The sequence below is a fragment of the Peromyscus maniculatus genome, chromosome 22, assembly GCF_049852395.1.
Source record: "Peromyscus maniculatus bairdii isolate BWxNUB_F1_BW_parent chromosome 22, HU_Pman_BW_mat_3.1, whole genome shotgun sequence".
NCBI classification, from domain to species: domain Eukaryota; kingdom Metazoa; phylum Chordata; class Mammalia; order Rodentia; family Cricetidae; genus Peromyscus; species Peromyscus maniculatus.
In genome coordinates, this window is record NC_134873.1 from 8691028 (window position 1) to 8702533 (window position 11506).

At 56.1% G+C, this 11506-nt stretch overlaps 1 protein-coding gene across 4 annotated transcripts in view; it reads left to right on the top strand.

Annotated features, from left to right (window-relative positions):
• Positions 1-5379, top strand: part of Kdm4b (lysine demethylase 4B) — an 89690-nt gene extending 84311 nt beyond the window's left edge. For all 4 annotated transcript variants that reach the window (XM_076558671.1, XM_076558672.1, XM_076558673.1 and 1 more), the window contains 5 exons: positions 455-640; positions 767-931; positions 1009-1128; positions 2363-2455; positions 3296-5379. In XM_076558671.1, coding sequence (XP_076414786.1) covers positions 455-640; positions 767-931; positions 1009-1128; positions 2363-2455; positions 3296-3478 — 747 coding nt within the window. In that variant the 3' untranslated portion in view covers positions 3479-5379. The remainder of the gene's footprint in view (positions 1-454; positions 641-766; positions 932-1008; positions 1129-2362; positions 2456-3295) is intronic.
• Positions 5380-11506: the final 6127 nt, after the last annotated feature.

Below are 11506 nucleotides of genomic sequence, written 5' to 3' on the forward strand. Positions count from 1 at the left end.
TGTAGGGACTGGGCTGCCTCACAGCCAGAGCCGGGGCTCCCCGTGGCCGGTGACAGGGTCACAAGTCCAGGGGCCTGGCACCATGTTCCAGCCCAAGTGCAGGCCACCTGAGCGGGCCCAGTGGATGGCCTCAGAGCCTTTCCGAAGCAGGGGCTGACAGCTGGGCGCCTTTTAATGAGAGCATTATGGCTCAGGTGGATGGCATGCTGACTACAAATCCATCATGTGGCCTCGGCATCCTGGGTCCTGACAATTTAAAACGCCGATGACCCGCACTAGGACACACACACACAAACACCCAGCTCTGGGCTGCAGGGAGGAGGCCTGAGATGAGGTGATTTGGGTTCAGATACCATCAAGCCCCAGGCCTGGCCTGTGGTTGTCCCCGACTCCCACCTGAACTGGAAGGTTCCCCCCTGTCCTTGCTGGTAACCCTGCACCCCATCCTCTGCAGAAGTGTGTGTACTGCCGCAAGCGCATGAAGAAGGTGTCCGGCGCCTGCATCCAGTGCTCCTACGAGCACTGCTCCACGTCCTTCCACGTGACCTGCGCACATGCAGCTGGTGTCCTCATGGAGCCCGACGACTGGCCCTATGTAGTGTCCATCACCTGCCTCAAGCACAGAGCAGGTGGCCCTGGGGTGAGTGCTGAGGCCAGAGTCCCGGCTACGTGAGGGGCCCCGCCCATGTGGGCTAGCCCTGCCCACCTGGCCTCGCCCACTTAGGAAAAACCCCGCCCACACATGCCATTCCCCCCTCCCCCCCAGGGTCAGCTCCTGCGCGCTGTGTCCCTGGGCCAGGTCGTCATCACCAAGAACAGGAACGGGCTGTACTACCGCTGTCGCGTCATTGGCAGTACCGCGCAGACCTTCTACGAGGTCAACTTCGATGACGGCTCCTACAGCGACAACCTGTATCCAGAGAGCATCACGGTGAGGGGCGGGGCGCGGCGGGGCAGGGCGGGCATCCCCGGCCTGTCCACCGGGACCTCACCATGTGCTTCCTGCAGAGCAGAGACTGCTTGCGGCTGGGGCCGCCTCCTGAGGGCGAGCTGGTGGAGCTGCGGTGGACAGACGGCAACCTGTATAGAGCCAGGTTCATCTCCGCGGCCACCAGCCTCATCTACCAGGTGAGCAGCCTCACAGCGGCCCTCCGGCGACACTCACTCCTCCAGCCTACCCCATGTCAGTGCTCACACAGGCTACCTGTGCCGTGGAGGCCAGGGCTGGGGACGCCCCGCACCGGGGTGGGGCTTGGGGAGCTACCCCCAGAGCAGCCTGGGGTGGAGCTGGCAGCCTGAACTGTGCAGCAACTCCTGGTCTCAGAGCAGCAACAGGAAGCGCAGAGCCACCTGGGCAGACAGGACGGGAGGGACGGGTCCAGCCCAGCCATCCCTTCCCTGCAGACAAGGCAGCTTGGGGACACACACAGCACGCTGTGTGGCCAAGCAAGATGCTGGCACAAAGCGGGAGGCCAGCCGGGTTACCCCACCCTGGAGCCCAACAGCCAGGGGATGGGTGTATTCACTTGTCCATCACACTCCTCTCAAGATAGTTCCAGAAGCCTGTGTGAGCCCAAGGAGACAGCCTGGACTGAGGGCGGTAGCTGTTCAGAATGTTGGGGGCGTGGTCACACAGCCTGCCCTTTGGAGTGTCACAGATGGGTGGCAGTGGGCACCTTCCAGAACTCCCCTCCTCCTGGGGAACCTGACTCTCAGTGTACGGGACTGTCAGAGCCACACTGTGCAGTCCAGCTGCTTCCCAGCAGGCCTCCTGTCCAGGCTCACCCCTGCTCACCCCTGCTCCAGTGTCCCCTCAAAGGCACCGGAGGAGCCTTGGCCTCCACCACTTGACTTCACCCAGCCAGGAGGCCAGGCTGGACGTAGGCCTCTGGTCACTTGGGCTCCTCACTGCTGTCACCAGGGAAGATGGCCTGATGCTGGAGCACCCATGGTGTCCACCTCCCAGCCCAGCAGCCTGACCCATCCCTTGGGCATCACTTCTGGAGGAGGGGTCTGTTTGGGGTGGTACGCCAAGCTGCACTCTGAGTTGAGGAAAGCAGGTCCTGAGGACCCTGGGGACCCCCTGAGCCCCCCGTCCAGGACCTGTGCCCTGCCCTCTGCACAGTCAGACCTGGCATCTGGTCCTGGAGGCCACAGCGCTGCTGCCAAGGCGCGTCTCACCCATGTCAGCCATCTGCCACCCAGGGCCTGCTCAGGACCTTGGCAGCCCCGGGCTTGGCCAGCTGTCCACAGCTCTGTGACCCCAGGGTGCCTGAGTCTTTGCCACCTCTGGGCTCTTGGTGGGTATGGGGCCAGCACCCTGGGGCCCTCCCCATGCTGAGACCCCATGTTGCTGCTGCAGGTGGAGTTTGAGGACGGGTCTCAGCTGACGGTGAAGCGTGGGGACATCTTCACCCTAGAAGAGGAGCTGCCCAAGAGGGTGCGGTCCCGGCTGGTAAGTGTCCTGGGCACCTCCCTCTGGGGCGTGGAAGATGCTGTCCCAGACAGGCTGCCCCCTCCTCCTTCGCCATAAGTGATGCCCCGGCACTGACCACAGGCATCAGGGCTCACGACTCTGGACTCGGCTCAGCCAGGGGACAGGTGTCTACTTTGCAGAGTCTGCAGATCTCGGGACAAGTGGGGGCCACACCTTGGGTGTGAGTCAGGGTGCAGTGGCAAGCGTGGTCCTGAGGGGCTTTGCCAGGGCGACAGCCTGACCCATCTCATCTCTGTGGTTGTTTTCTTGTTTTTTGGTTTGTTTTTTTTTTTTTTTAATAGCTCTTTGGGGACTCTCCACCCAGCTCCCAAATAAATACACGGAGACTTATTCTTTCTTACGAATGCCTGGCCTTTGCTTGGCTTGTTTCTAGCCACCTTTTCTAGCTTAAATTATCCCATTTCTCTTTACATTTTGCCTCTGGGCTTTTTACCTTTCCTTATTCTATGTATCTTCCTTCCCTTCTTACTCCGTGGCTGGCTGGGTGGCTGGGTGGCTGGCTCCTGGTGTCCTCCTCTCCTCCTTTTCCCGCTCCTCTCTTAAACCTAGATTTCTTCTTTTTATTCTCTCTGCCTGGCAGCCCCACCTAGTTCTCCCTCCTGCCTAGCTATTGGCCATTCAGCTCTTTAACAGAAAAATCAGGTGTTTTAGGCAAGCTTTACACAGTAACAATGCTTTACTGAATTAAATGTAATATAAAAGAATGCAGCACATCTTTGTATCAGTAAACAACATTGCACAGCATCATGAATGTGACAACCTTACACTGATCTCCACAACAATCTCCGCTGTCTCTAGTCGCTGAGCACTGGCACACCACAGGAGCCTAGCTTCTCTGGAGAGGATGTGAAGGCTGCTAAGCGCCCACGGGTGGCCACCATGCTGGCCACCACCACGGAGGACACAGGGCACAGCCCAGAATACCTGGCCTTCGTGGAGAGCCTGCTGCAGGCCCAGGGCCGACCTGGGGCACCCTTCTAGATGCCGCCCACTCCTGTCCCCACTGCGGGACCTACCTGGGCAACAGGACCAGCAGGATCCAACATGGCCGGACTCAGGGAGAGGGGCCAGTGTCCCTGGACTGCAGCGATTCCGTGGGACCCGGCCTGGCTGTGCTTTTCTCCTAAAGGTGCTACGGGGCATCCCAGAGCCTCCTGTGACAGACGCCAGCCAAGGACGCTGGGGCATAGCCCCAGCCCGTTTTCTAGATTTGTGGCTTTAAAAACTGACAGCGGAAACCCTCGTTCTCCTCACAACCGAGATGCGAGGAGAGAGAAGCTTCGTCCTTGTCTGCCGCCTGCAGATGTCATCTGTCTGCTGAGCAGGTGGAGAGGTACTTTGTACAGGTGTCGCCCTGGAGGATGACAGCCCAGGGCACAGTGACCTGTGTGGTGGCTGCTTGTGGTGTCTTCTGCTTCCTGCTGGGGGGGTGGGCCCTGCAGGAGCGTGCGTCCCTTCCCCGTCCTGCCCCCCCGCCCCCCATGCAGAGCCCACCTCACTCTGCCTCCACTGCCTGGGATGGCAGCTGTCCCCAGGGGTGAGCCAGGCTTCCAAGGTGACTGAGCCCCACAGCTGTGGCCTGGGGTTCCGTGAGCCTTCACCCTTGAGGAGCCTCTGCGGCTGAGGCAGGGGAAGCAGGGGCCACCTTCCCTTGGAGCGGGAGTCAAGAGACAGGGACCCAGACTGCACGGGTGGCGCTGCCTGTGGGTTAGCTCTGTCTCTCTGGAGGCCACTGCCCCCCTAGCGCCTCAGTCCGTCCCCAGGATGGACGGCTCATCTGTAAGTGACAGAGGACCGCACAGACAGGCCTGGCCTGGGGACCTGCTGGGTACTTGGAGGGACTGGGCCTCTCCTGAGTGCCCAGTGGCCGCCGTGTCCATGTGTACTTTGAAATTCTATTTATATTGTAAAGAGATAAAAAGGGCCCAAGCTTGGGCCTAGAGGAAGAGGCTGGGCCACAGAGGTCTCGGGCTGCGTCCCTCGCGGGCTCTGCAGAGCCCTGCACACACTCCTCACAGAGGCCTGGGTTTTACTTTGTGCAAAAACAAAACAAAACAACAAACCTCGCACCCCCCTTTCCTCCCCACCCCACATGAAGGATGTCGTATTTTTGCCTCAGTCTCAGGCCTCTAGTTCAGTATCAGTTAAAGCCCTGGAGCACCTCCTATTCCCGCCTGGCCACGGCTGTGTCCTCATTTCTGGCCAGGGCCAGATGGGCTCAGGATGGAGGGCTCCTTAGCCAGGGTGATGGGAACAGCGTGTCCTGGTCTGGATGCAGGGGCTGCCAGGAGGTGGGACGCCATCCGCAAGACATCTCCATCTTACCCCAGTGGCACGGGGCTGAGTCAGTGTCCCCACAGGACGCCAGGGCTCCCTGGCTCCCCTTGCTTGTCAGTAGCCCAGCCCCCGTCTGCCTCCCATGCTAGTTAGCGCCACAGATGAGCAAAGGTCCTGGAGTCAAGCAGAGGGAGCCCAGCAAGAGTCACAGAGGGAGGGGTGGGGGCAGGGGCCTGCTGGTGGGCTGCAGGGGAGACAGACGGAGGAGGGCAGGAGCCATGGAGGCTGTGGGTAGAAGCCTAGAGGGTACCCACAAAGGGATGTCAGCGGCAGGCAGCCAGGTGGGGCAGATGACCCTTGTTTTCCATTCCTCTTTGAAACATAAAAGACTTTGGGACAGGCGAAAGCTCTGGGGAGGAAAGGGGAGGCAGCCTTGGCGGGGACATGGCCAGGATCCTGTGGAGGTAGGGTGCTGTTCCAGGAGGGGACATCTAACTAGCTCTGACCCTGGCTGGCACATCCTACTGAGCTCAGACGCCTGCAGCCCTGGGCCAGGTCTGGCCCTAGACCTGTTTTCTTGTCAATAAAGTTTTATTTGCACATGGGCCACTGTGATATTTATTTGCATGTGGCAACCATTGGCCTACCTCAGATTGCTGTGTGATTGCCTGGCCTGGAAAGCTGAACCTAGGTTGGACCTGAGCTACTGGCTGCACAGTCCGTGCCCTGGCAGCCATCTCTTCCTGCAGCAGCCAGGGGATGCCCAGGAACACTGAGTCCGTGCCTGCCTTCTTCAGTCAAAGCCCACCCGGCCCTGCCCCTGCCCCTCTGTTCCTGTCACTCAGGCTCTCGGGTTTGGAGAACACTTGATTCCTGCGTGAACCTAGGAGCTCAGGGTGGAGAGACGGTATGGCCTCCATCCTTGTCCCGCCAGTGAGCTCCACAGATGAGTGCAGCCCCCTGGCTCCTAAACCCAGTGGTCACAGCTCAGCCTCCTGGACAACCTGGAAGGCCATGTCCTCTTCTCCCTCATCAGACATTCCCACACTGCTCTGCATCCCTTTGAAAAGCTGGCCATTCAGCCGCCCAGGCCTGTGGAGAACCATTCTGAGGGCCTGAGTCACGGACCCCAGAGACGTCACCAAAGCAGGCACAAGGGGACTGCCTCGGGGCCCTGGCAGCCAAGCAGAGGCTTCAGAGGGCTCCTGCCATGACAGATGTCCCCCACTGCTGACACTGAGCAGAGTGGAGAACTCATGTCCATTTTGTCCCCACACAACCCAGCTTTATCCTCAAGAAACGGAACCCAAGCTTTGGCTGCTTAGATGAGTCCTGAGCGTCCACGTTGGCAGCCAGATACATCCCTGTTGCTTCTTCGTTTTCTGGGGCTGCTGGGAGTCCGGGCTACAAAGTAGGGATAGTCCTTGCAAGCTGGAAGCTTGGAGACCAAGCCGAGGGCCCACAGGGCTATGCCCAACCCAAGGCTCCATGGTCCCAGCCTACAGGAATCCTGAATCTCTTGGCTGGTGACATGATTGCTCTAGCTCCTAGCTCGGTGTCCTAGTCAAAGTTTCTATTGCTATGATCAAACACCATAGCCAAAGCAACTTGGGGGAGGGCAGGGTTAATTCACCTTACACCTCCACATTGCTGTTCATGATCCAGGAACTCAAGCAGGGCAGGAACCTGGAGGCAGGAGCTGAGGCAGAGACCATGGAGGGTGCTGCTTACTGACTTGTTCTCCATGGTTTGCTCATCCTGCTTTCTTATAGAACCCAGGACCAGCAGCCCAGGGATGGCACCACCCACAGTGGGCTGGGCCTCCCCATCAATCACTAATTAAGAAAATGCCCTACAGCCCAATATAATGGAGGCATTTTCTCAATTTAGGATCCTTGACATGGAATGAGTCAGGACAGCTTTGATTTTTTTTTTATCTGTCTCCCCGGAGGTCTCTCATAAAGACTCTTAGCATAGGTCTGAGATCCTTTCAAACAAACCAGCCCAGCCCCTCAGCCCAGCAGCACCCTCAGCAAACATACCTTCTCCCAGGAAAGCCTCATCCACAGGTAATGGGAGAAAAAGGTAAAATAGATATTAGGCTGGGGACATGGTCGGGGTGGAGCCCTGCCTAGAATCCCCAGTGAGGGGCTGGGGGCGTGGTCAGGGTGGAGCCCCGCCTAGAATCCCCAGTGAGGGTCTGGAGGCGTGGTCAGGGTGGAGCCCCGCCTAGAATCCCCGGTGAGGGGCTGGGGGCGTGGTCAGGGTGGAGCCCCGCCTAGAATCCCCACTGAGGGGCTGGGGGCGTGGTCAGGGTGGAGCCCCGCCTAGAATCCCCAGTGAGGGGCTGGGGGCGTGGTCAGGGTGGAGCCCCACCTAGAATCCCCAGTGAGGGGCTGGGGGCGTGGTCGGGGTGGAGCCCCGCCTAGAATCCCCCAGGGAGGGGGCTGTGGGCGTGGTCGGGGTGGAACTGTCACTCTAGGAAGCTGGGTTTAGTACTCCACAGCTTCCTGCGGATCTTGGAGGAAGGAGCAGGCAAACGGCCCCTGGCTGAAGTGGTGCCCACTGCCCAGTTGTGGCCTCTGGATTTTGCGTTGCACAGATGTTTTGTGTGCTTGGTTTGTTTGGTTTTGTTTTTTAATAATCTAGTGTTGGACGTGGCCGATGTTTTTAGTTCAAACATTACTGAAGCAGGACACCTGAGGACACCACCCCGGTTCGTACACAGTGCTGGGGACAGAAGTCTGCCTACAGTCCACAGATGTAGTTGATTTTTTTTTTTTTTTTTTTTTTTGTCATTGAGTTTTGTTTTGATTTTGAGACAGGGTCTCTCTGTGTAGCCCTGGCTGTCCTGGAACTCACACAGATCTGCCTGCCTCTGCCTCCCGAGTGCTAGGATTAAAGGCGTGCGCTGTCACCATTGCCTAGCAGTGTGAGGTTTTGAGTGGCGCCACCACCGCCCTCCAGCCTTCAGTGAACAGTGTTCTGTGGGTCGAGGACACTGAGGCAGGAGGATGAGGCATCACTGCAGCCTCCTGATGGTCTGAGGGCATGGAGGCCTCTGACTGCTCCATGTGCATGCGTGTGTGTGGAGGACACAGGTCACCACTGGGTGTCTCCCTCGGTTGCTCCCCTCACTGAGCCCAGAGCTGATCCATTCAGCCAGGCTGTCTGGCCAGCGAGCCCAGGAGACCCTCGGGTCTGCAGAACTGGAGTTACAGTGCTCAGCACCATGCCTGGCTGCCGTTCCCCATGGGTCGGGTCCTGAGTCCCCAGGCTTGTGCCCCTGCGGTCCACTCTCTGGTCATGGCCTGCGTTTTCTTCACTGTGGAATCTGGGTTTTGGTGAGAAAAGTGGGGTGAGATTTGAGCTCATACAGCAGCGGCCCCTCCTGGTGTCCCCAGCTGTCCCCCCTCTGATCTTCGCAGGATGCCCTGTGGCTCCTAAATCAAGGGTGGACAAGGACTAGTCACGATCAGCAGACATCCTCGCTGCAGCTCCTGGTTGGCTTCTATGCAGAAGACAGGAAATCACAGTTGTTTCCCAGGCTCCTTGGCCAGGCTCCACGGTCACATGACACAGCTCTGGGGAATGAAGCATAAGTGGCCGTGGAATTCTAGGGACATCTCTGTCTTCTCCCCAAGAACAACAGACGGTCAGGCGGTGCCACCGTTTCTGTCATTCACCAACCTTTCTCCTATATGCAATGTGGTGTGATGGCTGGAGTCACAGCAGCCATCAACAGTCCTGAGTGAGGCTAAGTGCTCATGAGGTCACTCGGGGGTTGGTTGTGTAAATTGTCCCGTCATGGCCAATCTCAGGCTACCAGCATGATGTTGCAAAATCTTGTGGGTTAGAGAATAAGCCCAAGCATGACAATGGCTGTGTAGCAATGGTGTCAGCCAGGGAAGTGTTCCGGATTCTTCTGGAATCATCCATCTGAAATCTGATAACATGTGATTTCTTGTTACAGCCCCAGAGTTGATGGTGATTGACTCCCTGCAGCCCAGACACCTGACTGGAGGCCTGAAGCCTGGCTTGTCATATGCAGCCTCTGAGGGTGACTTTTCCATCCAGCTCCGGCAGGAAGTCTGTGGGTGGAATGCTGGAGTCTCATCTGCTTGCTTAGTCACAGGGTAACCCGACATCGTGCAGGCCCAGGTCCCGGAAGCCTGTCACCTGTCACCTCTGGGGCTGGTGGCCACAGACCCGCAGCTCACGGCGTGAGGCTCAGCTGTGTCCTTGGCCTTCTGATTCTGAGTGGGCTGCTGTCACGCCTGGGGGAGCCCCTCCCAGCCACCGAGCCGCTATTTATTTATTCTTATTTATTTGTTGGTTTGTTTTTTCGAGACAGGGTCTCTCTGTGTAGCCCTGGCTGTCCTGGATCTCACTCTGTAGACCAGGTTGGCCTGGAACTCACAGAGATCCGCCTGCCTCTGCCTCCCGAGTGCTGGGATTAAAGGCGTGTGCCACCACCGCCCAGCTGTAAAAATAAGTCATAAAAATAGTTTTTAAAAGTTGTCATCGCAGGGCCTGGTGGCCCAGGTTCATTATCAGAGATGGAGGCAGAAGGGTCAGGAGTTCAAACTCACCCTTGGCTACATGGGGAGTTTGAAGACTAGCCTTGGCTGCAAAACAAAACAAAAACAATTTGCAAATGTCATGTACAAATGAAACAATATTCCCCTCTTACTTACACACATAGTTCACCATGATGTAAACATTAAATAAAAATGCCAGAAATGAATGATTGCACGTGCCTTTCTGTGTGTAATGAGATCTTACGTCATTTGTACCACATCCCAGGACGGATGTGTGTCCTCCACCTGTGTAGCATCTGGGCTGTGTACTCATAGTGACTGTATGATCTGTTAACTGTCACGGTGTCACAGAGGTCATGGTCAGGTCAAAGGTCACATCAGCCTAAAGGTACAGTGTGTTGCCTCGAGTTATGGGAACAACAGGAGGCCACGGTCACTGCAGTGAGAGTGTGACCTGTGTGACACTCTTGGCTGGCTGGTTTTATGTCAACTTGACACAAGGTAGAGTCATGGAAGAGGAGGAAGCCTCAACTGAGGAAATGCTTCCCTAAGATCTAGCTGCAGACAAGCCTGTAGGGCACTTTCCTAATTGATGATTGATGGGGAGGCCCAGCCCACTGTGGGTGGTGCCATCCCTGGGCTGCTGGTCCTGGGTTCTATAAGAAAGCAGGCTGATGTGTGGCCTGGGCAGGCGTCTCCATGATGGGTAAGGTGACCTGCTGACGTCCCATGCAACCTAAGTCAGAAGCTCATTTATTAGTAAAAGGGGGACCTGTAGGTCCCTGGCCCCCGTTTTGGGTAACTGTTGCCTTGCTTGCTGACCTTGACCTTGATATCCTCCCTATGCTAATTCCCTGCCAGGTTCCACCCTCCTGAATGCTTAAGGGAAGTTCCTTGTCTGTGTATCCTGCATAATGGGCGTTAACAGCTTAGATGCAAGATTGTAAAACATTGGTAGTGAACTTCTGCCCTCCAGGGTTCTCCCATTGTGCTGTAAGCCTGTATTTAAGACCTCCTCCCTCCCTCAATAAACGGCATTTGGCATTAAAAAAAAAAAAAAAAAAAAAAAAAAAGCTGGGTGGCGGCAGCAGCAGCAGCAGCAGCAGCAGCAGTCCCAGCACTCGGGAGGCAGAAGCAGGCGGATCTCTGTGAGTTCAAGGCCAGCATGAGTTCCAGCAAAGGCGCAAAGCTACACAGAGAAACCCTGTCTCGAAAAAAAAAAAATTTACAAATCAAACATCTGTCCAAACAGAGATGTTCAAGAAATATTCCATTCTTTGGCAATAAACTGTAACTGAACTAAATTGGAAAATAAATAAATAAGATTTAAGAAATTAAAAACAAAAAATAAAAAAGAAAGCAGGCTGAGCAGACCATGGGGAACAAGCCAGTAAGCAGCACCCTCCATGGCCTCTGCATCAGCTCCTGCCTCCAGGTTCCTGCCCTGCTTGAATTCCTGTCCTGACTTCCTTCGATGATGGATGATGATCTGGAAGTGTAAGCTGAACTAACCCTTTCCTCCCCAGGTTGCTTTTGATCATGGTCTGTCACCACAGTAATAGAAACCCTAAGACACCTTGTCCCAGAATTCTGTGCACCTGAGTCTATGTATTTTATCTTATGCCTCCTCTCACAGTACCTGACTTATAAAGAAAACATTAAATTTCATCAGATGTGTTTCTTTGAAAATACGTGGTTTTTCCAGAGAGGGTTTCTCTGTGTAGCCCTGGCTGTCCTGGAAATTGATCTGTAGCCCAGGCTGGCCTCAACTCACAGAAATCTGCCTGCCTCTGCTTCCCAAGTGCTGGCATTAAAGGTATGTGCCACCACTCAGCTCTAAAAATGAGTCTTAAAAATAGTTTTAAAAAGTTGTTATTGAGAGGCCTGGTGGCCCAGGTCCAGACATCCATCTGGGGTGCTGGAGGGGTCCCTGAAGGTCTCGGGTGGAGTCTCTCTGTGTCTGAGAGACCCCTTGGCCCATATTGAGGAGGTAACATGGCACAAACCTAAACACAACAGATGTGATGCCAGTGAATGTGCATGAAAAACTAATTAGGTTGAACGGTGGTGGCACATGCCTTTAATCCCACCACTCAGAGGCAGGTGGATCTATGAGTTTGAGGCCAGCCTGGTCTACAGAGTGAGTTCCAGGACAGCCAGGGCTACACAGAGAAACCCTTGTGGCTGCATT